Source organism: Podarcis melisellensis, assembly GCF_964234715.1.
Source record: "Podarcis melisellensis genome assembly, chromosome: 11".
Classification (NCBI taxonomy): Eukaryota; Metazoa; Chordata; class Lepidosauria; order Squamata; family Lacertidae; genus Podarcis; species Podarcis melisellensis.
In genome coordinates this window covers 10366118-10391664 of record NC_138543.1, presented here as the reverse complement: position 1 = coordinate 10391664, position 25547 = coordinate 10366118, and the positions used below count along the sequence as shown (strand labels likewise).

General features: G+C 42.3%; 1 protein-coding gene across 5 annotated transcripts in view; it reads left to right on the top strand.

Moving 5' to 3' along the window:
* CNTNAP4 (contactin associated protein family member 4) overlaps positions 1-25547 on the top strand; it is a gene marked incomplete at its 5' end in the record, with an annotated part of 472706 nt that overhangs the window by 262923 nt on the left and 184236 nt on the right. The window contains 2 exons of one of the 5 annotated variants that reach the window (XM_081930405.1): positions 4546-4603; positions 5298-5351. The exons of 3 other annotated variants lie outside the window; for them this stretch is intronic. In XM_081930405.1, the coding sequence (XP_081786531.1) occupies positions 4546-4603; positions 5298-5351 (112 nt within the window). Of the gene's footprint in view, positions 1-4545; positions 4604-5297; positions 5352-25547 lie in introns of those variants that run through there. One more of the 5 variants, XM_081930406.1, reaches the window with a different exon arrangement.

Genomic DNA, 25547 nt, shown 5'->3' with positions numbered 1-25547 from the left:
GCTACCCATATAATCTCACGTGGGGTGAAGGAGAGAGGAAGGACCTCCAGTTTTCCTGTGGGTAACTGACACAGCAGCGCAAGGATGGCTGCAAGGTCACATGAGTTTTCTCTGCTTCACCATTCGTAGCTCTGCATGCTTTTCAAGGCACAGATTTATTTTCCTGGATCTGATTTTCACCCAAATCCCTTGGAAAAGCAAGGTACAGTGGTACCTCGGGTTACAGATGCTTCAGGTTACAGACACTTCAGGTTACAGACACTTCAGGTTACAGACTCAGCTAACCTAGATATAGTACCTCAGGTTAAGAACTTTGCTTCAGGATGAGAACAGAAATCATGCGGCAGCGGGAGGCTCCATTAGCTAAAGTGGTGTCTCAGGTTAAGAACAGTTTCAGGGTAAGAACTGACCTCCACAATGAATTAAGTCCTTAACCCGAGGTACCACTGTGTTCACGCTGTGTGTGGGTGTTCACGCTCTGCTTCTATGTCTTAGGCGGTGGAGAGGAGATCTGATCAGGAGAAGTGGGGAACGAAATGCACTCACTCCAAAATCCAAATGCGCTCATACGTCTAAAACATTTGGCACCCTCTGATCTATGTGAGCTAACACAGCCAATATACCGTATTTTTCGCTCCATAAGGCGCACCTGATCATACAGTGCACCTAGTTTCTAGTGGGGAGATTCAAGAAAAAAAATATTATTTTAAAGGAGTGCTAAGCAGAGCCTGTATTCATCCCAGGCTTTGCTCAGCGCTCCCTTTACAGAGCCGGGTGGAGTGTGTGTGTGGCTCTTGGGGGCTTTTCCCCGAGGAGGGAGCGAAAAATACGGTAGTTGATGTGAGTTTGCTTCCCTGAACCCTTTTCAAACATAGCAATTTATGGTCTAAACCTGTGCATGCCTACACTGGAACTTTCTTCCTGGCAACTTTGTGTGGCAGTACTGCAGCCTTAATTTCTCTGCAAAATTGTATGAAGTAGCCCTGGGTTTTAAAATTAATTTTTAAAGACAGTCAACTAAAGTTCTATGGGATTCCTCTGTTCCTCTCAGTAGTAGGCATATTTAGCAAACTAATAACAGGCATCTGCAGAAACTTGAATATGCAGTAAATATTATGACTTTTTTACTTACAGTGTGTTCTGCAATTTCAGCCCTGCTGAGTGCTGTCCATTATAATTTGTCATTAAGCCTAAGAGGCTATAATGATCTGTGGAAGAGGATCCAAGTATGTATATGGGCACAATTTTCAAATGTAGCGCAGTCAAACATGGTCTGCTTCCTAGTGCATTAGTTATGTAACAGTTGCAATAAAGTTGGTGCTACATAATGCAAATATAAGTCCATGAAAATTCTCATTTGGCATTTGAAGTTGGCTGATTTAATTCCATAAACATAACGGCATTTGAGGAAATCACAAAAGGGGAACTGGAGGATTATCCAGCTTTATGAGAAACGAAATAATGGCAGGGAGTGTGGGAAGAGTATGTGCTTTGGTGTGAGAAAAGTAACGTCATTTTAATTCGAGCTTTCATCGCTGCTTTGCTTGCTGAAAGTTTGGTGAAAAAACATGAAATACAGATAAAAGCTAATTCTCATTATCTTTATGGATGCATTATGTATATGGAAAATTTAACCCCTCCAAATAGCAGCCGTATCGGTTATGGAAATCTAGCAAGTTGCAATGATATTTGCTAGAGTTACATTAGTCTAGCTCAATTGCATTTTCTATTACGCTTTTAGCATGATCTATCAATACTGTGACTTTGACGAGATTCATACTACTGCCGGTGGCAAGTTAAAATTGGCTAGCCAGAAGTACATTCTATTTATCCCATTTCTCAGCTCCCTTGGACTGCTTACTTTAATGCCTTTTCTCAGCCAGAAGGGTTTCTTTATTAATACCACTGTAATGCTATATCAACTAGAATCCATGAATTCTGATCCATGAGGCATCCAATGAGGTTGCAGTTCCCTTGGGTTTGAAGGGAAATCTATGGCCCAAGTTAAAACTTTGCTGCACTAATGGGAATTTTGAAATATTTTGTTGTTCCTGCCCCAAATACAGAATGTAAAGTAGAAAAATATAGTCATTTAACTGTAAGTTCCCTCCTTGCTCTGAAACCATTTTCCTGGTTCGACAGTGACCTTATCTGAATTCAGCCTAATAGAAATAAAGAAAATTGAAGTAGCTATATAGGCAAATTGAGCAGTCACATGGTACATTAACAGAATCATACTTGGGAACTTCTAAAGTGGGATTACATGACAATATATGGGTAGCTGCATAAGTTATCAGAGTTTTAACTTTGCATAATGTAATTTAATTAAAAACATTCTTCTGTAATCTCATTTTCCAAGAATGGGGAATGTTTGGGTCAATGGTTAACTCCTACAAAGAGAAAAACCTCAACCCTGCTTGGAAGTTGTATTGTATTTATGTTTATATTTAAAAGACTTAAATAATCAAAACATGCTCACCCAAAGCAGTTTACATAAATGCCAAAACACTGCTATATGCTCACCCCAAATGCTTGCCCCCCATATATTTGTTGACTGAAAATGGCTTCTAATTGATTAGGGGAATTATTTTCGCATGCACAGAAGTTCTATCAAAACAAATGAACTACCAGGTTCATAATGGGCATAATTTATCATTAACACCTCTTTCCAGCAGCCACAAAGACTCAATTCAGATCTTTTTAAAGACCTGTAGACTTAGTATAATAATAATAATAATCAGGACAAACCTATGCTCACAGTTCACAAGAGGCCCCAAATCTTCCCAACTATGGGCAGCAACTGTCACAGCCTCACCTTCACTGTATTCAGATGTTCTAAATTGGCTGGGTTGGAGCAGAATGAACCCAAGTTGTTGTTTAGTCATTTAGTCGTGTCCGACTCTTCGTGACCCCATGGACCTTGGTCAAACTCATGCTGGTAGCTTCGAGAACACTATCTAACCATCTCGTCCTCTGTTGGCCCCTTCTCCTTGTGCCCTCCATCTTTCCCAACATCAGGGTCTTTTCCAGGGAGTCTTCTCTTCTCATGAGGTGGCCAAAGTACTGGAGCCTCAGCTTCAGGATCTGTCCTTCCAGTGAGCACTCAGGGCTGATTTCCTTAAGAATGGATAGGTTTGATCTTCTTGCAGTCCATGGGACTCTCAAGTGTCTCCTCCAGCACCATAATTCAAAAGCATCAAGTCTTCTTTATGGTTCAGTTCTCACTTTCATACATCACTACTGGGAAAACTATAGCTTTAACTATACAGACCTTTGTTGGCAAGGTGATGTCTCTGCTTTTTAAGATGCTAGAATCTTTTAATTGGTTTACTCTGAGCTGGACTAGCACTGAGTATCTCCCAGTGCTTGGTAGTAAATTCAGTTACTTGAGTTAGGATGAATTGTGAAACTGGGGAGGAGAGGTTGAACCTGAGTCTTAGGACCAGGTTACAAGAAAAAATTGAAACACATCCCAAGTAAAAGATGGGCAATGTACAACATCTGCCAGCAGAAAAAGTGCTAAAAACAAAGAGACTATTCCCAGGACCCTCAAGCTGCAGAAAAAAGATCTGTGAAATGCTCTGAAGCAAAGAAAGGGGCAAAACATGGGTGGGGAACATTTCTCAGTCTGATGACCACATTCCCTCACAGACAGTGGCGTAGCATAGGTTGCCAGTGCCCGAGGCTGTGCAGAACAGGGTGGGAGAAAGGGAAAAAGATGGAGTATGCATGCACATTCAACGGCCTGCATCACCCAGGAGATCACAGCCACAGAGGTAAGAAAGGAAGAGTCCTGCTGTTGTCTGAAAAGGTCACTTCCTGGTTCTCAGGGAGAAGCTGTTTTCAATGGAGCCCAGCGACAGAAGGGCACAGCTGTATTGAGACAGCACTGGGTGTTGAAATTTTGCACCCCTAACAATTTTGTGCCCATGGCAACCGCCTCTGTGCCCTCCCACAACACTGCACCACTACCCATAGGTGTGGTCTAAACCACAGAGCCTCTTGGGCTTGCCAATCAGAAGGCCAGTGGTTTGAATTCCCGTGATGGAATGAGCTGAGCTCCCGTTGCTCTGCCCCAGCTCCTACCAACCTAGCAGTTCAAAAGCATGTCAGTGCAAGTAGATAAATAGGTAGCTCTGCAGCGGGAAGGAAAACAGTTTTTCCGTGGGCTCTGGTTTCTGTCACAGTGTCCCATTGTGCCAGAAGCTACTGTTAGGTCCATCATGAAAGGTCCGCCAGCTTCTAATCACAGATACCAGCAGCCTTCAAACAAGCAAACTTACCTTGTTATTGCTCCCTAGCATCCCCCTGCCAGAGGATTGCCTCCTTCCATTCACCACTTTGCCTCCTGCAAGTGAAAGAAACCTCGGCAGTGCTGAATGCCACATCCATTGCCAGGTGTGTCCTGCTGGAAATAGAAAAGGGCTTTCCCCTTGGCCTGCCTGTATATTCACTCAGTTGCCAAGTGCCTTTATGACATCACAAGAAACCCACAGCCAATGGCAACAGCTGGGAGGCATCGTCTTCATTGCTTTGAACCTCACAATGGTGGGTGGACCTATCAGTGATTGTATGCTTGTTTATCCAGGAAGCAGGTGGCGCTGTGGTCTAAACCAATGAGCCTCTTGGGCTTCCCAATAAGAAGGTTGGTGGTTCGAATCCCCACAACGAAGTGAGCTCCCATTGCTCTGTCCCAGCTCCTGCCAACCTAGCAGTTCGAAATCATACCAGTGCAAGTAGATAAATAAGTACTGCTGCGGCGAGAAGGTAAATGGCGTTTCCGTGTATTCCAGCTTACGTCAAAGTGTTCTGTTGTGCCATAAGTGGTTTAGTCATTCTGGCCACACGACCTGGAAAGCTGTCTGTGGTCTTTGGCCTGAAAGTGAGATGAGCGCCACAACTCCATAGTCGCCTTTGACAGGACTTAACCATCCTGGGGTATTTTACCTTCTCCTTATATAAAAGTGATGGGTGAGGCCAGAGAGAAAGGTGGACAGAACAGTAGAGCAGGCCACATATTAGCCACACAGGAGTCAGATACCACCCACCCCACACACCACAAATGTATCCATCCATTCATGCAATAATCCCAGTTCAAGGACAATTTCTTACTAGAGAGTTGCACTCAACGAGAGTGCAGAGCAGGGTTGGGCAACTGCCACTAAGGCTGAGCAATTTGGACACTTTTTTTGAATTCATTTTTGCAGCTGGAGAAAGTTCTTGCTCCATTTACTGGGAATGTCATTCTCTGTCCTTGTGCTGGACTCCATTTTTTAAAGAAACAAAGCCACCCCAAGCATTTCTTCCTTGTTTGCTCCTACTGATGACCTCAATCCTGAAGCTATATAAATGTAAGTAGAAAATTAAGAATCAGGGCCTGACAGTTTCATCACTCTGGGTGATTCCTGGAATATTTCACAGAAATTGAATAATACACTGTATTCAATACAGAATGGGATGGTTGGGAAAGACACTGGAGGTCATCTACTGCCAAGTCCTGCTAATTGTGGGATCTGTAGGTTGTTTTGTTTCCTGACATTTTATCTATTTGATTAGGCATAACAAAAAATACATAGTTTTTGTCGTGGGCGCATCAAAGTTTTGTTGCTGTCAGTATCCAGATGGAATTGGCTAATGTTCCCAGATGCTAGTTGTATCAATTTGGCGTCTGTAATAATGAAAGCAAAATTAAGCATTTTTTTTTTTTAGTTTGCAGCATAAATGTAATAAGTGAGATTCTTTCTTTCACCATCTAATCCTACACGTTCCAACGTTTTATGTGTTTATCCCGTTTGACTGACTGCGCCATGTGGCAGTTGCTGTGGAAGATTCCAAAGTCACTGAATCAGCTTTTCCATTGCGGAACAAACATTTCCGGAAGCGTAACCATCTGAAAAAAGATTCATCACAGACTCATTCTTGCATATTTGGACATAAATGATTGAATAGATGCATTTATGTATTTGAGTAGAACTAAAAGCAAGCAGGAGTGAAATGAAACAAATATCATTCCTCTATTAACAAAGCTAATACTTACTGGTTCTTAGGAGCACACAGTGGTTCCATCTGTACGCCACAAACCTTTTCAGGGTTTCAGCCTCGAAATATGATTCTTGCTGCCCTTAAAGCCATTATTTTTCTTTATAACTAGGCATTCTAGAAATTCAGAGTGCATCCAGTTGTTTACTAGCTTATAAAAATGACATGGGGCATACTCTTCCCTCCAGTAAAGACGTAAAAGGTAAAGGACCCCTGACAGTTAAGTCCAGTTGCAGACGACTGTGGGGTTGCTGCGCTCATCTTGCTTTACAGGCCAAGGGAGCCGGCATTGTCCACAGACAGTTTTTCCAGGTCATGTGGCCAGCATAATGAAGCCGCTTCTGGTGCAATGGAACACTGAAGCCAGAGCAGCGCATGGAAACATCATTTACCTTCCCGCTGGAGCAGTACCTATTTATCTACTTGCACTTTTTGGTATGCTTTCGAACTGTTAGGTTGGCAGGAGCAGGGACCGAGCAATGGGAGCTCACCCCAGCATGGGAATTCGAACCGCCAGCCTTCTGATCGGAAAGGCCAGGGCTCAGTGCTTTAGACCACAGTTTTTCAGAGGCAGACTTGAATGTGGACTCCAGAGCTCTCAAAGGTGAACTTTTAAGATCTCCCTGAGCCAACTAAGCCAGGATTGCCAGTGTGGCATCTTTGGGTGCTATAATGGCCTTCGTGGACTTCCCCTGATGGCTGTAGAGCATTTGAGCTCTCCTTCCATTCGCTGTTCCCTTGAGAGTGGTGGTGAACATGGCTACCTTAGAAAAATATGTGGATCCAAAGGAGGAAGGTAGAAAAGCTGAGGAGAGTGCAATAAAAATTTTGGTTCTCCTCTATCCACATAGAGTTTAGCCACTGGGTGCAGTGGGGATAGTTCCATCTCTACTGCACCCGGTGGCCAGACACCCATTGCCTTTATAGTTGGCACTCACAATAATGGGTTTTACTTGTACAGTGAATATGAAGATGGAGATCCATCACACAGAGGGGATCTTGAGTGGGCCAGGATCACACCTCTCTCTGTGTAAATATTGATAAATACCTAAAGCCTCTTCATATGCTGACACAATGCACAGCCAACATGTGTATGTTAGGGGGAACATGGTATGCACATTAGCAGTTGAGTGATTCTCCATCAATGCATGTGAGGAGATGGAAGGCTGTGGGAGGAAATAAAAGTTCATCTGGTGAAGCTTTTCGAAGCATTAAGTGTTAGGAAAAGTGTCACCTGTATTTATTTATTTTTAAATTACCTTTTTTAAAAAACAACAACTATTTTTATACCCAAAATTATCATTATTGCAAATGTAACTAGACTTTTACCCCATTAGCAGCTCTGAGAAAGAAAGATGTTCTACTAATATAGGTTCTTGTCCATGGGTAGGCTAACTAAGGCCCGGGGGCCGGATCCAGCCCAATCACCTTCTAAATCCGGCCCGCAGACGGTGTGGGAATCAGTGTGTTTTTACATGAGTAGAATGTGTCCTTTTATTTAAAAAGCATCTCTAGGTTATTTGTGAGGCACAGGAATTCGTTCTTTTTCTTCTTCAAAATATAGTCTGCCCCTCACTAAGGTCTGAGGGACAGTGGACCAGCCCCCTGCTGAAAAACTTTGCTGACCCCTGTTCTTGTCCCTCATCCTGGTGACAATAATGTATCTTCAAAATGCTGCTCAGCTGCAGAGCTCTCAAAGTGACAATTGTAACACGACTCTCCCATAGTCCTCCATATGTTATTGGACTCCCAGCTCTCATCAGCTCATCCAGAATGGCCAGTGATCAAAGGAGATGGGAGATGTAGCTCAATAACATGGGTATAATCCCACATACCAAGGTGTTCAGGTCTGGCAAGTCTCCATGGGAAGGAGCTATGTAGTTCTGAGCCATAGAGAACATCTTTCTACAACTATAACATGTTTACTAGTTAACAGGTTAATCTTATTGAATAGCAAGAGGGAATCTAGGGGAAGGAGTAATTTCTAATGCAGGCATAGGCAAACTCAACCCTCCAGATATTTTGAGACTACAATTCCCATCATCCCTGACCACTGGTCCTGTTAGCTAGAGATGATGGGAGTTGTAGTCCCAAAACACCTGCAGGGCCAAATTTGCCTATGCCTTTTCTAAAGCCTTTTGTGTATAAGGTTTCTGGGACTTTATGGGTCAAAACTTTGAACCAACACCTTAATTTTTCCTGGATGGAAGTCAGTGTGAAGCCATGACAGATGCTAGAGACGCGTTGCTCTGAGCCAGCTGAATCTTGTGAACAGTTGGCAAGAGCAACCCCAGAAGGAGCTCATTTCAGTAGTCTAGACTCTAGTTTATGGGTGATGGTTACCAGTCTTTTATCTGATGAAAAAGGATTACAGCCTTATCACCAGATGGTGCATACAATTGCCAAGTACACACTTAAACCATCCTTTCTGTAGCAGCAGCCAAATTTGGTAGTGCAGTATTCACATCCCAGACATGAATAGGGCTATTTCAGCTCTGTTCTGAATCTGTATATGCAGTTCCCAGTTCACATTATTTTACCATGCTGTACTGACACGGCACTTGCCAAAAAGCACAGTGGATTTTATAGTTCTTTGTAATGATGCCAGTGGACTGTCCCATTGATGCACGGTGTTGCCCATTGTTTCGCACAATGTCCCCCTGTAAGGTATTCACACAATTCTTGTTTGAGCAAGGATGTCTTCAAAAGATAAAAAAGTACTGTTTCGCTGGCATCTAGTTATTTCACACATGCACTAATCAGGGCAAGCATTCGCACATCTGGCTAGTGATATGTAAATTGTATTTTTTTATTACCCAAGAGGATGGCTCCAGATCTAAGTAAGAAGCAAGGGTTGGTTGTTATTGCTGTTGTCTAATTTGCAAGGTTGCATTTGAATACGCCCTTTCATGTGCGGCAGGTGTCTTTTAATCAAAGAGGAGGCGTTTCTGACCTTGCGGTAGAATTTTGCATACTGAAATTGACACCAAGTCCAGAAACAATGTTCTCCTTGTGCAAGAGGTTTGGTTTACAGAAAAGTACAATAATTCATTATTCTACCTTTTAAAAAAAGTAATTCCAGATTGCACCCTAGGGACACCTGGACCTGTTGGCAGAAGTGGACTGAAATAGTGTGTCCATTATGGAATCTGGAGCCTTTATCATTGTGTGCAGAGTTTAAGAAGTCATAGAAACTTTGGGGTCATCAACATGGCAACTTACTCAAATAGGAATAAATAATTTCTTTATATGAAATGTACTTATTTGCAGCAAAACCATACTTGCAACATAAAAGCAAAGTGTGTAATACAAGAACAAGCACTCGGTAGAAAAGAAAACATATTGCAACATTTTGCTTGGCCCTATATTATTCAACAAACATAAGCAATCAAAGATTCTGGGCTTTGTTCAACATCCATATATGCTCCCCAGCAACTCCTTTTCTTGAGGGAAGTGTCCTTCATCCCCATTTAGACCCATGTTATAGAGCCATGATTAAGTAATGCTTTGACACTGTTGCATTTCTGGTGGAAGTGCAGTAGCTCAGTGATAGAGCTTGGCATGTGGTTCAATCCCTGGCAACTTCAAATATGGCTGAGAATGCATCCCATCATAAACCATGGAGAGTTACTGTCATTCAGTATAGACAATACTGAGCTGGATGGATCAATGGTCTACCTTAGTGCTGGACAGTTCCTGTGTCCTAACAGCAACAGTTATTAACAAAGATTTGTCCATTTGCATGTTGGCAGGTAGGATTAGCAACCCAAATTGTGTCATTGGATCCAGACAGTTCAAGGATCAGTCCACAGCATTAATAGTTAAAAGATCTTCTGCCATGACGGAGGAAGTCCTCTTCTTAAAACTATATAGAGCTATTGCCATTTAGATCAAACTGTACTTTGATCTAAATGTAAAGGTAAAGGAAGACTGCTCTGGGCAGTTAAGTCCAGTTAAAGGTGACTATGGGGTTGCGGCGCTCATCTTGCTTTCAGGCCAAGGGAGCCAGTGTTTGTCCACAGATAGCTTTCCACTTCTGGCACAACGGAACACCATGATGGAAACCAGAGCAGACGGAAATGCTGTTTACCTTCCTGCCACACCTTGCACCGGTGTGCTTTTGAACTGCTAGGTTGGCAGCAGCTGGGACAGAGCAACACGAGTTCACTCCATCACAGGGATTTGAACCGCCAACCTTCCAATCAGCAAGCCAAAGAGGCTCAGTGGTTTAGATCACAGCATCACCCGCGTCCCCCGATCTAAATGTAGATCTGGTCCGTGATTTGACTCAGCATAAGGCAGATACCGAGTGCTCACTGGAAGGACAGATCCTGAAGCTGAGGCTCCAATACTTTGGCCACCTCATGAGAAGAGAAGACTCCTTGGAAAAGACCCTGATGTTGGAAAAGATGGAGGGCACAAGGAGAAGGGGACGACAGAGGATGAGATGGTTGGACAGTGTTCTCGAAGCTACGAACATGAGTTTGACCAAACTGTGGGAGGCAGTGGAAGACAGAAGTGCCTGGCGTGCTCTGGTCCATGGGGTCATGAAGAGTCGGACACAACTAAGCAACTAAACAACAACAACAAGGCAGATACATATGATTTCATGCCAAGCTTATGAGATATACAAAAATGTTGTAAGCAAAAATGAAGTCTGTCCACCCCGTGAAAATATACACACACACTGCTTGCTGCCCAGACATGAGTGCAATGAGCCTGTTCATGTCCCAAACAGGATGTCCTCATTGTCATGGATGTTTTGTGTTCGTAGTCAGCAACGGAGGAGGATTTGTGTGAAAAAATGATCAACTACTTAATTCCCAGAGTCACGGAGAAGTTAGCATTGTGGCAAAGGAAGGGTGATGATAACTCACCAGGAAAAGCTGGGCAAATAGTTCCACAGGAAGAAAGAGGCAAGCTTGTATATTGGTTGAAAGTAGGCCACAATTTTATTTCACATTCTGCAATAACTAGTGCAGGGGGGGCAGTAAGAGGCTGTTATTAATCTAACTTGCAGGGGAGCTGGCCTGGTTCTATATGCCTCTTTCTGCACCCTGCCCATACAGCTCACACCTGAGCTTCAAGTGAGCCCCTTGTAGAGATGCTATCAGACAAGTGTGGTTTCCAAACCTGAGGAGTGGCCAACTTCTGCCAGGTGCCTATCAAATGTTTTCGACCACAGCTTCCATCTTCTCTGACCATTGGCCTTCCTGGCTTAAGCTGATGGGAGTTAAGCATCCAACAACATCTAGGGAGCACCAAGTTGGAAGAGACTGGAATGCAGATGGACGTGCGACTCAGTTGAAAAACAAATATTCATTCCCAGTGGCAAATCATGGCATTAGAAATACATTCTAGGCTAATATAGCAGAAAGTAATGCAATGTGTTTGTTCATGGAGCAGTCTGGTATTTGGAGAAATGATGAATCCCATTGTTAAATCTAGCTATAACAATTGTGCATTGTGTCATATTTTCCTCAAATTCCTACAATTTTGTGTTGAGCATTCAACGTGCCACAGAAGGAGAATAGAGATGGTATCTTTTGCTGGAATGCTTTTCTAATCCTAGAGGGGATGTACGCTGCTTAGTGCATGAATAGGTCTGCTGGTGTTCAGTAAGGCAAAACAACTCTAGAGAGAACTTGCATTAGTACTTTTCTTTATAGACAAGTCAGTAGCTGTCATATGGACACTTAAACAGAATGGTTCTGGCATTAAGAGCTGAAGAAAATCTATACTAAGTAGTTGCTTTTCTGCTTTGGCAATTTGGAATTGTCACTGATACTGCAATTTAATCAGTTTCATTAAACATGAGAAGGAACTTTCGAAAACCTCAGACGTCTTGCTTCACAACAGCTTTGCTTCAATCTCACTTCAATATCTTTTTATAATATCTGGTGTCAGACGCATCAATTGATGTCTGCACTGTTTCACTTCATTGGCTCTATCCATATGGGAAATCCCTGTAATCCAAGAGTGAAATCATCTATGGCTTTATTTAAAAGACGGCTTCCTCTTAGATGTCACTGTAGGAAATATTTGCCAAGTCAAAATGTATATAAATGTTTATAAAAGGACTGTGTATTCTAGAGGTGCCATTGTCCTTTGGGCTGATCTAGCTTTCATTTTGTTTAATGTGTGTATTGTATCTATAAAAAAAAATAGTGTTTCTGGTTTTCACATTTCAAGCGTAATATAGTTATGCTGGAATCGTAGAACATGAAACTTGCTTCTAAGTCATATATTTAGGATCAAGGTATTAAGACAGAAAATCATAACCCATTCATAAGCACAGATTTTTGCAAGACACAAGGAATATGCATTTAATTGTGTGTGCGTGTGCGCGCTAGATATAGATATAGATAATAAGAGCCAAATCCTAGGAGTTGAACTCCTTTTGTCCCCCCCCCCTCATAAATTTTTTGAGGGAGCTGCCCTCCCCTCAAGTTGATGGGCATTGCCATTCAAATGGTGTGCGTGCACTGTATCATCTGATTGATTGTGTGGGGCGTGGCTTACCTGCCCCCCATATTTTATTCAAGTTGGCACCCCGATATAGACATAAACATTATATCCATCTATCTATATCATCTATCTATCTATCTATCTATCTATCTATCTATCATCTATCTATCTATCTATCTATCTATCTATCTATCTATCTATCTATCATCTATCTATCTATCTATCTATCTATCTATCTATCATCTATCTATCATCTATCTATCTATCAACTATCATCTATCATCTATAGATAGGATGGGGTTGTGCAGAGTTGTTAAGGCAGCAGAGAGCATTGTTGGCTGCCCACTCTCCACCTTAGAGCAGATTTATGCCACAAGGTGCCATAGGAAGGCACTGGACATAGTAAAAGATCCATCGCATCCTGGTCACTGTCTCTTCGAGCTCCTCCCGTTGGGACGGAGATACAGGACGATGAAGACAAGAACGAGCCGTCTTAAGAACAGCTTCTTCTCCAGAGCGATCTCGGCCCTGAATGGGAAGCCTGGACTTTGAAAGTCATCTAATCTTCCTTGCTGTATTATACTGTATTGTTTTAATTAGTGTTTTTATAGTTGTTATGATTTTGTGTGGAGTGCCCTACCTGGGTGGATGGAGCAGCCAAGTAATTTCGTTGTCCCCAAGAGGGGGCAATGACAATAAAGATATTATTATTATTATTATTATTATTATTATTATTATTATTATCATCATCATCATTATCATTATTATCTATCATCTATCTAATCTATCTCTTTCTATGTATCTATCTATCTAATCTATCTAACATCATCATGTGTATATGCTTACCACCAAGAACTTTATCCATGTGGGCACTGCTGCACATGCACAAATGCCCAATTCTGCAGGTCAACTGATTGAGCATATAAGTGGCACTGACTCCCGAATGTGATGTGTAATGTTCCACTGACTTGCAATTATCTACATGGCAAAAATGAAGAATGAAGTGCTACTGATCATGTTAATGCAGGGCTTGAAACAATCTTAGCTGAAACTAATTCGTAAGCAGTTAAATAAGATTCATAGTCATGGACTGAGTAGCAGAAAAAATAAAGGGTTGTGTTTTTGTTTTTTTTAAAGTACCTATCATGTAAGTCAAGGGTAGTCAACACAGTGCCAGGGTAGACTTGGTAATGTTATGTAAAATGGCACCCTGTGCGAGGCCAACATTTGATGCCCCCAAATGGCTTTTCTCAATTATGAATCTTCTCAACTTTGCACCTCCTCAGCTCTGCGTCCTTTTGGGGCAGAGCTGCAAAGGTGTATATTGGTTAATTGCACCACCCTAAATCTGGTGCTGGTAGTGCCCTCCAGATGTTGTTGGACTAGAATTCCCATGATCCCTGACCAATGATCTTATTGACTGGAGCTGATTGGGCCTACCCCTCCTGTAAGGGATCAACAGTTGCAAATAGTTAGCAAAAAGTCAATAGAATCTACAAATCAATCATAAGGGGAAAAAATCAATAACTGTAACTGACTAAGAGAGAGATTCTACTTCATCTTCTTTCTTTTAGTCGTCCTCTTCTTTATCTTTAGTATTAAGAAATATATATGGAGTGATGGGCCTGAATTTACATCATAAAGTTTTTCTTTATGTTTATTTGGAATCTCATTTCTTGTAACTTGAAGGCATTGGTTTGAGTCCGGCCCTTCAGAGCAGGAGAAAACAAGCTTGCTCCATCTTCCATGTGGTAGCCCTTGAGATGTCTGAAGATGGCTATCATATCTCCTCTCAAGTCTCCTCTTTACCAGGTTAAACATGCCCAGCTCTTTCAAGCATTCCTCATAAGGCTTGGTTTCCAGACACTTTATCATGTTGATCACCCTCCTCTGCACATGTTCCAGCTTGTCAACATTCTTCTTAAATTGTGGTGCCCAGAATCGGACACAGTATTCCAGGTGTGGTCTGACCAAGGCAGAATAGAGTGGTGCTATTACTTCCCTTGGTCTGGATACTATATTTCTGTTGAAGCAGCCTGGAACAGCATTTGCTTTTTTTGCTGCTGCATCACACCTTTCACTCATGTTAAGCTTGTGGTCCACCAAGACCTCTAGATCCTTTTCACATCCACTACTGGCCAGACAGATGTCCCCATCTTACATATGTGCAGCTGGTTCTTCCTGTCAAAGTGCAGAACCTTACATTTGTCCCTACTGAAATTTGTTTTGTTAGTTTGGGCTCAGTTCTACAATCTGTTAAGGTCATTTCGAAGCCTAGTTCTATCTTCTTCAGCATTAGCTACCCCTCCCAGTTTGGTGCGCCTCTCTGCCCTCAAAATACCTGTTTTGTGGGTTGTAGAGAGCACAATTTACCCCAGGGAGGAAAGTGCATGGGAATAATTTCAAGATAATTTCACAGCTTCCCATCTTTCATTGTCTGTTTGTAACTGCAGGCCATTTGTGCTTCAATGCCCCCCCCCCCGATAAAATAAAGACACATTGACACGTAATTTTAGTTTAGAGGTTAATGGGGAAAAAATAGGCCACAACTTTATTGATTACAGAAATTTGAGTGGTATTGGCTTAGGCATCGGTGAAAGTTTATCTGACTCCTGCCCGCCTTGCAGGGAGTTTGGAAGGGTAAACCACCAAAAGAAGGAGCTCCATCAATGGAGACCAACTGAAACTCACCCTGGGGTTCCCGTCGGGTCCTGGCATGGCCCTAGCCCCTCAAGCGGACTTCGGACGAGATCCAGACCCACGGAATCCTTTACCAGAATACCCTTGCATCTCCCCACCCCCACCCCTAACTAAATGCCTAACCACCAAGCCTTACAAAGGTGCAACGATTGCTAAGAGGTAGGCAAAAACCAAATGGCCAGTGCCAATCTGCCAAATGGGAAAAATTCCTACCCAGTTCCTGGTCCAAAACAGGCGACCAACTGATGTCCAGAGCAAGGCCAAAGAAGACACCTAAACCACTATGGTGAGTGGCTGGGTGTTTGGCGGCGGGAAACCAAGTAAAGCCCCAGAGACACGACACCACCTTTAAAGAGGCTCGGCGATCATGCCACCACTCCCGATTGGCCAACAGGCCGTGGCATGACCGTGGGGGCACTGCGCGGCTCAGGCTCAACCCCCCCTCCTACAGAAGGGGGGGAAGTGCCTTGGGCCCGCATGCAACATGGACCATCGAAAAAGAAGATCTGATTAAGGGTTAGTGGTGGGCAGATTTTGACTGTGTCATCTTTTGTAGGTATTTACTTTGTCCCAGAGCAGCACACTTGACAGCTGTGCCTGACTCCATCTACTGATCCTTCAAAAGCAAGGCCCCGACCTGGGCTCCATTTCTTGATGTGACTAGAGGGTCCTACAATCCTGGGAATCAATAATGGACTCATAATGAAAAAGCGAAAATGAAGTAAGCATGGCATCAGTATAGGATAACATAAAATGACATTTCATTTTGAAATGCACATCTCAGCAGCTCACAGAGAAACCAATTTTGATGCAAAGTTGCATTTGAGCTGAAAAGGAGAAATCTGTTTATTTTATCAATCCCTGTAAAATAACCGATTTTGTTCCCTATGGTATCTGATTGAAAACAAATACCCAACCCTCTGATTACTATGTCACTAAATATTCTGGGAGGGAAACTGAGTCTGTTAAATGCATAATTAAACCTATGCTTAATAACCGAGACAGAAAATCGCAACAGTATTAAAACAGCATTCAAACCTGTGGAACCTGCAGCAAAATACTGCAGAGTGGAGAGCTGTTGTTCTGAAGTCCAGCCACTCCATCCCATTTCCGCACCTATTCCCCTCTCTCTCAACCAAAAATCTGGGAAAGGGTGAATTTGAAAGGATAGTTGCATGCCTTGTTTGGTGAAGTGCAAATTATTAAAATATGAACTGAACCAATTTGCTCCCCCATTCCCAGTGGAAAGCACACAGTTCTCCTTTGTCCATTGCTTATTTATTCATTTATTCCATTTACATAACATATTTATCTTCCAAAGATCTCAAGGCGGTGTACATGGTTCTCTTCATATGGTGCTTCCCATCACGTCTCCTGTAGGAACTTTTCTCTCTTTTTTAAAAAATAATTTTTATTAACTGGCCAATCACATCAAATTAAATCACATCACATAAATTCCGAATTACAAAGCCAAATTTTGAATTTTGTTGGGGGGGGGACCCATACTTCAAGATCCAAAGGGGGATTCTAATCATCTTCTTGCTACTGTGTTAATGTCCAAATCAGTCCCAATCAGTCCAAACAAAGTTCATAATTCTATCCAGTCTTATCTTGCTGTTTCCACATCATATCTTGTTCATATAATTTCTCTTTTTTCTTTATGATCTCTTCTGATAGTCTCCTTAAGCCGATAAACACAAATATAATAATCCTGTGTGAATTTCCCATACTTCCAATCCAAGTCCAGATGGTTTCCATATATCATCTCCTTCATAGATAACATCACTCTTTCCATCATAATTTACGCAGTTGTCGCTCTTAAGTCCCACTGAGGAGTTAATCCACGATATATAAACAGCTTTGTTTCTCTCTTTCTCCTCCCAGACTCAAGACCTCCGACAGTGCTTCCCAAAATGGCGACGGCATTTTTAACTGCGTCATTCCAAAACTCTTATACCTTCCAGATTCGTCTTGAAACATTGCTTTGGTTCGAAAGTTTATCTCCACACAGCCTTAAATCCACAGCTTAAGCCCTTAAAACGACATTTCTGACTCAAATCCACTTAGGAGAGTTGGGATGGGCAGGGGAAGGAGAGGGAAGAGAAGTTCCACTGAGCCTGTGAAAATTATTGCAGGAATGGAGCAACTTTGTTGGTTACAACCCTTGGGCTCAAATTGAGGGGGAAGTGAGAGGCATTGGGGGTCAGACTCTGGAACGACAGCTGGGAGAAAGTATTTAAACCCCACTCCTCATTTTATATGGCGCATGGATCTGTCACCAAACTGTACTTTGAGCCCAAGTCATGATGCTGGATTTTTAAAATATATATATCAAAGCTTTCACAAAGACATGACACACATTCAAGTCCTCATGTTTTGAAAATTATAAGTAGCTGATGCTATCCCTCAAGTAACAGCAGGTAGGGAGGAAGACTGGAAATTGAGCTCTTTATTGGCATTAGGATTTTTGCAAAGAATCAAAGTAAGGACAGATTAGTGGGGAAAGAGCAAATAAAAAAGCTGAATGAGAAAAATACATATAATTACAGATAAACAATTTTACTCCTGTGTTTTACTGTTTAAATTGTTTTGTTTATGGATAAATTTTGATGTATTGTTTTTAGATATGGGCCAATGGCCGTAATAAACCAATCAATCAATCAATCAATCCTGTGTTTTGGTTCAAAGTAATGTAGTCCTTAAATTAAGAAACACTAGGCACTGGCGTAGCGTGGGTTGTCAGCACCCGGGGCAAGGCAAGTAATTTGCACCCCCTAACCCGTGGATTTGTGCCCCCTAACCCTAACCCCCAGATGTTGCGCCCGGTGCGGCCACCCCCCCCTGCACCCCCCATGCTACACCACTAACACTAGGTTTGGGAGAGTCTTAATTTTATAGAATGGCTGGATATTTTCCAGTACGGCAGAATACTTATAAGAAACTTTGTGTAGGCAAAGAACTTACAATATTGCATTGATCCAGAAGATGCTAATATTGGGGTGTTTGATTTATTCTTCAATTTAGATACTTGTACATTGATTCTGAATTCTCTACAGGTAAGGATGGGTCACTGTCAGCTTCAGTGCTAGGAAAAGATATCAAACCTCATGACTTTGAATCGTTGATTCACAGGAAGCTTTCCAAGTTTGATTAACATGAAAATCCATGGCCTGTTGCCCAGAGGAACTGTCTTGAGGAGCCCCTGGTCAATATCAGGATGAAAGTTGAAATAAGGTGGTTTTTTTGTGAAAAGTAACTCTGAGACATTTTCATTTTAGACCTTCTGCCTTGAAATGAGCCGGCGTTTTTGTGACTTGCCCTGAATCTAAAGGTTGTCATTTACAGTGGAATGCCAAGAGGTTGAAAATCATTATTGATTTTGCCTCTGCTTCATCATTTGCTTTTGAAATACAATTTCTGATCCTGTATTCCTTCCTGGTACGTTGGTGCTGATGAGACCCAGAAGCAACTTCACGTTTAAAAACTTTTTAAAAGTGACCCTTTTGTCATTTTATTACGAATAGTTTCATTCAACCTTATTTACTATGTAATGCATGTGGACATTGATTTTTACATATTCAACTCAGTATCTGGAAATGCAAGAAAACAAAAGAAAACACAGCTGACCCCAGCTCAGAAATAGGCTTCTTCCAGACAGGCTCTTTTGATGGTGCCATATGTCCTGGACAGCTGCTCCATGATACTTATGTTTTATGAACTAGAAATTTCTAGCTTATTCTGCTTTTGTGAACTGGAATAGTATGGTTATTTGCACCCCAGTCTCCTCCAAACAGTGAGAGTTTTCAGGGATGCCAGAGCATATCTCAGGTTAGAATGAAGGTCAGTTTGTGATATATAGTTTTTGAAATATACTTGGAGTTGAGTGTGAATTTCATGCTCTTTATTCAGCTCATAGTAGCAATGAATGAAACTTTCCCCCAAACGTCTAGCTATATATACATTATTTACACATTGGGCCCCACGTGATTGGCTAATTCCGAGCTGCTCCTGCAGGCCAATCAGGTTGCTGATTCACTTCATCCAGGAGCCTGATTGGCTGCTCCTGCAGAGTTCTGCATACAACACAGAGTCTCTTCCCAGCTCAGACCAAAATGAGACTGGCTCCAGGTCTATTCCACCAGTAACATCACTTCCAACTAGGGGAGAGAGGAAGGCCTGCCCCATTCAGCCAATCCATTTCCAACTACAGTGGTACCTCAGGTTAAGTACTTAATTCGTTCTGGAGGTCTGAAGTTAACCTGAAACTGTTCTTAACCTGAAGCACCACTTTAGCTAATGGGGCCTCCTGCTGCTGCCACGCCACCAGAGCACGATTTTTGTTCTCATCCTGAAGCAAAGTTCTTAACCTGAAGCACTATTTCTGGGTTAGCGGAGTCTATAACCTGAAGCGTATGTAACCTGAAGCGTATGTAACCTGAGGTACGACTGTACTAGTTTATGTGGCAATCAGTCAACTGTTCTCTTTAGACATGAGGGGAGTTACTTGACAGACTTAGTTAGAAAGCCATTGACTTAGCAAAGAGACTGGACTGAATACTGTAGCAGTTTCTTTTTCTATGAATCCCATCTTAGAAACAAAAACTTGAGGAGGATCCCAGACACCCCAATGCTACCACAGTATTCTTATTACTATTTCCTATGCTTTTGTTTTGTAAAGCCTGTTGTTGCGGGTCACTTTTATTTTCATTTTCAAATAAGCAATTAATCTAGATTGAAAATGAATGAATACAGTAAAATAACTAACAGAAAAGAATCACAAATGAGCAAATATCATGAAGGAGATGCAATCTACAGCCACAGAAAAAGCAATAGAAGCAAGTTGCCACTTCTCCATCTTCTCCTGGCTTAGTACAAGCAATTGATCCTTGCTCCTTTCCATATCACCTTTTTCTGGGAGGGACACATGGTACTAAAAGATTGGGGGTGCCATATACTGTCTTGTGAGTGCAGGAAAGTCCTTTCTATTCTGCCTCCACACAGTGTGTTATGTACTGAAGTTCTCACCCTGGGCCAGCAGGGGGATACTGTAGATAGTTCAGGTCCACATATGCAAATAAGGGATCAAAAGTGACGTTCAGTGATTGGATAGTTACAGAAAGTTGTTACAGTTACATTGTACTGGAGCTCTATATAAGCAGGCTGGCTGAACCCTTCAGTTCATTTCTGTTCTGACCTGTGAATAAACAAGAGCTGTTTGGAGAATCGCTGTGTCCTCTGATATGTTCGCCCACAACTTAACACAGTGGGTGCAATTTGCCCATATTCCCCCTCTCAACAAATAATAAAAAATAAAAATAAATAAAATAAAGTGGAAATGGTATGCATATCTAATTGTGCAGTCTTCAAAAGGGGATGTGCTGTTTCAGCTGTTCCCTAAAAGCAGTAGCTTGTTGCTATGAACATGCTAAAAACAGTCAGCGCAACATGAAACAACCTAGTCCTTCCAGTCTCTTCACCTGCCCCCAGCCTCTTCCCATGCTTCTCCTCCCCACCTGACATAGGGTTGCCATATTTCAAAAAGTGGAAATCCAGAAACAAACAAATTGTTGACCTTTTTTTTAAAAAAAAAAAATTCCCGAAGTTGTTGAGCTTTCAGTTATGTTGCCAGGACAAACCGCCACTTTTCATAATTTCCGTCACTGAATGAAGGAATGAATCTTTATTTGCGTCAGCCATCGGCCATAGCAATAAAACAACAATACGATATACAGAGGATAGAAATAAAAAGTTATGCAGCATACATTTTAGGGTTTTGAATCAGTAGTCAAATAGTGGATTTATGCATTGGCTCCCAGTACGTTTCCGAGCACAATTCAAAGTGTTGGTGCTGACCTTTAAAGCCCTAAACGGCCTCGGCTCAGTAGACCTGAAGGAGCGTCTCCACCCCCATCATTCTGCCTGGACACTGAGGTCCAGCTCCAAGGGTCTTCTGGCGGTTCCCTCATTGCAGGAAGTGAGGTTACAGGGAACCAGGCATAGGGCCTTCTCGGTAGTGGCACCCACCCTGTGGAACACCCTCCCATCAGATGTCAAGGAATTAAGCAGCTATCTTATTTTTAAAAGACATCTGAAGGCAGTCCTGTTTAGGGAAATTTTTAATATTTAATGTATTGTTTTTAACACTCGATTGAGAGATGCCCAGAGTGGCTGGGGAAGTTCAGTCAGATGGGCAGGGTATAAAAAAAATCCCCTAATTTTGCAAGAAATGCCCTTTATATTTTATTTCCATATATTGAAGATCTCTACTCAGATAAGAAGCTTACTGGGAGACCTTGGGTCACTCATTATTTGTTAGTCAAACAGCCGGGCTGTGCCTCAAGCTTGTTGACCAAAACTCCTTGAAGGAAAGCTGGAATCTAAATATACTAAAATAAATTATACAGTCTTCTCCTTTTAAAACTTGCCTATCGAGGCTATTAAACAGTTGAGAAGTAAATCACAGATGTGTCAGTTACGAACATCTGACCTGGAGCTGTTATTGATGGCTATATGAAAGCTATTCATTGTTTTGACTGTGTTTATTGATTAAACAATTATTTAAGCCTCTACAGATCTTTTATTAATTTCTTTGGTCCTCAGTCACACTCATCTGGCCAATGTTCACTAGATGCTGACAGAGGTGACCCCATTTACTAACTGTAGAAGGAGAATTATGATCCCTGGAGCTGTGTCTACCATTGATTGTAGATGTTTCGACCAAGACCCAGAAATACAGCATCATTCGTGAATCTAGCATCACCAATATGTGTATTATCGGAAATAGTGGGTTGTATTCAAATAACTTTTACTCAGAGTTAGACTCGTTGTAATTAAGGGACCTACATGAGTCATGGTCATTAATTCCAGCTGCTCTGCTCTGAGTAAAAGTTAGTTGAGTGCAACCCTCTGCCAAATACAGAGCACTTACTGTTCATAACAATTCATGGGAAGAAAAAAGATGATGCAGTTTTTAGTCTAGATTCAGTAAAAGCAAACAAACAAAGAAACAGTGCAGCTTGCCAGATGGAAAGGTCCTTCCTCTTGTACCATATACCGTATTTTTCGCTCCATAAGATGCACCTAGCTTTTAGAGGAGGAAAACAAGGGAAAAAATATTCTGAACGAAACAGTGGATATATGATTTTTGTGGTTCATGCTGTGGCCACAGACATGATACGTGATTTGATGATGAGTTTGGGGTAGCCCAATGCAAAAATCCTGAGGATCTATGTGCTTTTACCTCCCCCCTCCCATGCAGCTTCCTTTATCTCTAGAGTCCCTTATCTCCCTCCCAATCCCTTGTTGATCAGCTGCTCAGCAGCTTTAACACCCCCTTTAACACCCCCTTTCTAAAAAAAAAGCACAATCTGCTTTTTGCCCCTGGGCAATTTGGCTCCAGGGACCACACATTTGCTCCATAAGATGCACAGACATTTCCCCTTACTTTTTAGGAAGAAAAAAGTGTGTCTTATGGAGCGAAAAATACGGTATGTGATTCTAGTGCTGCTCCCAATTCATCAGAGCCATTTTGGGGGGTACCGGGGGGTGAGTGGAGGAGAGGGGGTGGAAGTCCCATTTCACAAGCTTCGTGCAAGGCTTTCTCTGATGGGTCTTGTTCCCCAAGTGTATTGTGGCACTTTAAAGATTAACAGATTTATCATGGCATACGTTTGCATGGACCAGTCAGTCAGTTTTATTGCACATAGCCAAAGGCTACCGCAATGTACACAGAATCATTCAACGATTCTAAGAAAATATACTGGATTGATACAAAAAACTTAAAACGTTTATATAATCAAGACATTACCTACTCTAAACAGAGCTATAAAAGTACCTTAATATACAAATTAAGACATTAAACAATAAAATTTATAAGCTAAAATTATCACATGGCCACTAATATATTAAAGAATAATCTTAATTAATACAGTGTGCAATTTTATTTGGAGTTTGGTGATAAAGATAGAATATAGCTTGATGTAGATAGGGTCAAATAAATTCATCTCCTTTACAGTTGGTGGCTACCTTGGCTATATAATTTGCTCTAATTTTCCTAGCAGAGCATGGACCAGTCTGCTTTGATCAATTTGCTGTTACTTTGCTGGAGCAAATTATTATTATTAATAATAATTACATTTGTACACCCAGAGCCATCTTTAGCATATGTGGTGCAGGGGTGCAAAAAACTGTCCAGCGCCCCAAATTTTTTTTTTGGGGGGGGAGGCCAAAATTGTTGAACTTTTTAGGGGGGCAGCTCATAGTTATTGAGCTTTTGGGGGGGCACACAACTCTCTTCCATGCCACTGTGGGAGGAGAGCATTTCCTCGTGTAATCAGCATGTGTGTGCTGGGCAGGCCTCTTGACGGCCCGCCAAACCCAGGCGGACAGGAGGGCGGAGCCAGCCGGCCACCTCAGCGCCTGCAGCAGAAACGCCTGTGGCGCTCCGACGGGCTCAGCTCGGCTCGGCAGCGGATGTTGACTGGCCTGGCTCTTCCATCCCCGGACTCCAAATCTTGACCCCGGACTCTCGGCCTGGCGCCCCTGAGAACCTGGCGCCCGGGTGTGCACACCCCTTGCGCCTATGGGTAAGCCGGCCCTGTGTACACTGCCCTATACCCGCAGGTCTCAGGGCAGTTCACAAGATAAAATGACAATATAAAGACACAAAATGCATAATAAAAACAAAAACAACCTGATAATCCCCTCTCCCCAACACATTTCGAAAGGGCATCGGATGTCAATCAGCCAAAGGCTTGATTAAAGAGGAAAGTTTTTGCATGGATCCTAAAGGTGTATAACGAAGGCTCCAGCTGAACCTCGCTTTTCCATAAAAGGGGAAAATTAATAGGGCTACCTCTCTGGAAAACCCAGTAAGATAATAATTTGATTTGTGTGTATTCTGTTGTGACAGAAGTGATTTGGCTCTGAAGAATGTTATGCTGCCATTAAGTCTGTATTTAAGGCTGCAATCCTGTACACACTTACCTGGGAGTAACTCAGCAGGACTTACATTTGAGTAGACATGCACAGGCGTGCACCACACATCTTTAACTGCAAGACAGTGAGGCAGTGCAGTCAGCTTGCAACTTGAAAGAAGGACCTTCTTCTTTTTATTTGAATGCATATTATGCAAATGCGCTCCTTGCAGACTCTATGTGAATTATGCTCCTTTGATGTAAAAGGGAGGAGCACGCTCAAGGGGAACGTAGGCCAAATGAAGTGATTACTTCTGCCTTAGAAAGAGAGAAAAATGTGTGGCATATTTTAGAGATGAAGTATCTCGAAGAGCTCCAATACTTCAGAAACCGAATACTTTACCTGAACTAAGTTATCATAGTACTTCACCTTTAAATGGCTTTCCCTCTTTTAAATAGCTCTCACCTTTAAAAAGCATCTAAAAGAAATTCTGGTACCTCATCAGAGGCAAAGGGTGCTTAGGAAGAGCTGTTTCGTGACATTTTATTTTTTTTTACAAAGAGGGGGCATCTCTTCACTTATTTAATGTTATCCTCCATGTGTAAACTTCATTACAATTGCTTACAACAATATACGGTTACCTCCAAGTATAAGCTCAGGATATTTTTTAAACACATGGTGAGATGTGACTTAATGTTTTTACACTGAAAATATTCCAGATCTATCTCCACGCAAACGTCTGATCTTTTTAGATATGATGTTGCCTATTATGAGCATAACTGAGTAACTGCAGAGGTATCTCGGGTTACGAACTTAATTTGTTCCGGAGGTCTGTTCTTAACCCGAAACCATTCTTAACCTGAGGCGCACTTTCGCTAATGGCGCCTCCCCCTGCCACCGCCATGTAATTTCCATTCTCATCCTGGGGCAAAGTTCGCAACCCGGAGCAACTATTTCCAGGTTAGCAGAGTTCGTATCCTGAAGCATTTGTAACCCAAAGCGTTTGTAACCCGATTTACCACTGTAAATAAATGTGTTAGAGTCTTTGCAGTTGTGTGTTGCTTTGTGGTAATGGGGGTGGGCATTTACACTCCAATCTGAAGAACCCTGGGAGAGGAAATTGAGGACTTTGAACCTGGCTCAGTTGTAGTTGGCCATGTGCTCACATTTCTTGTCAGGCTGTCGTATTATGCACCAACCTGGGTGTCAGGGAACTGACATCGGAGCCAGAGGTGGAGGCAAGGCTCCCAAGCGATGCCGGAGAAGGGCCCAGCAGGGAGAGAGGGAGCTCATCGGCTGGGGAAGGAAATCAGCGTAACACCAGGGATAAAGGGGGGCAGATGGGGGAATCGGCAAGGGGGCTCCAGGACTCCTCGCCGTAGACCAGCGGGGAGAGCACGGGGAGAGCTACCCACACCCACCCT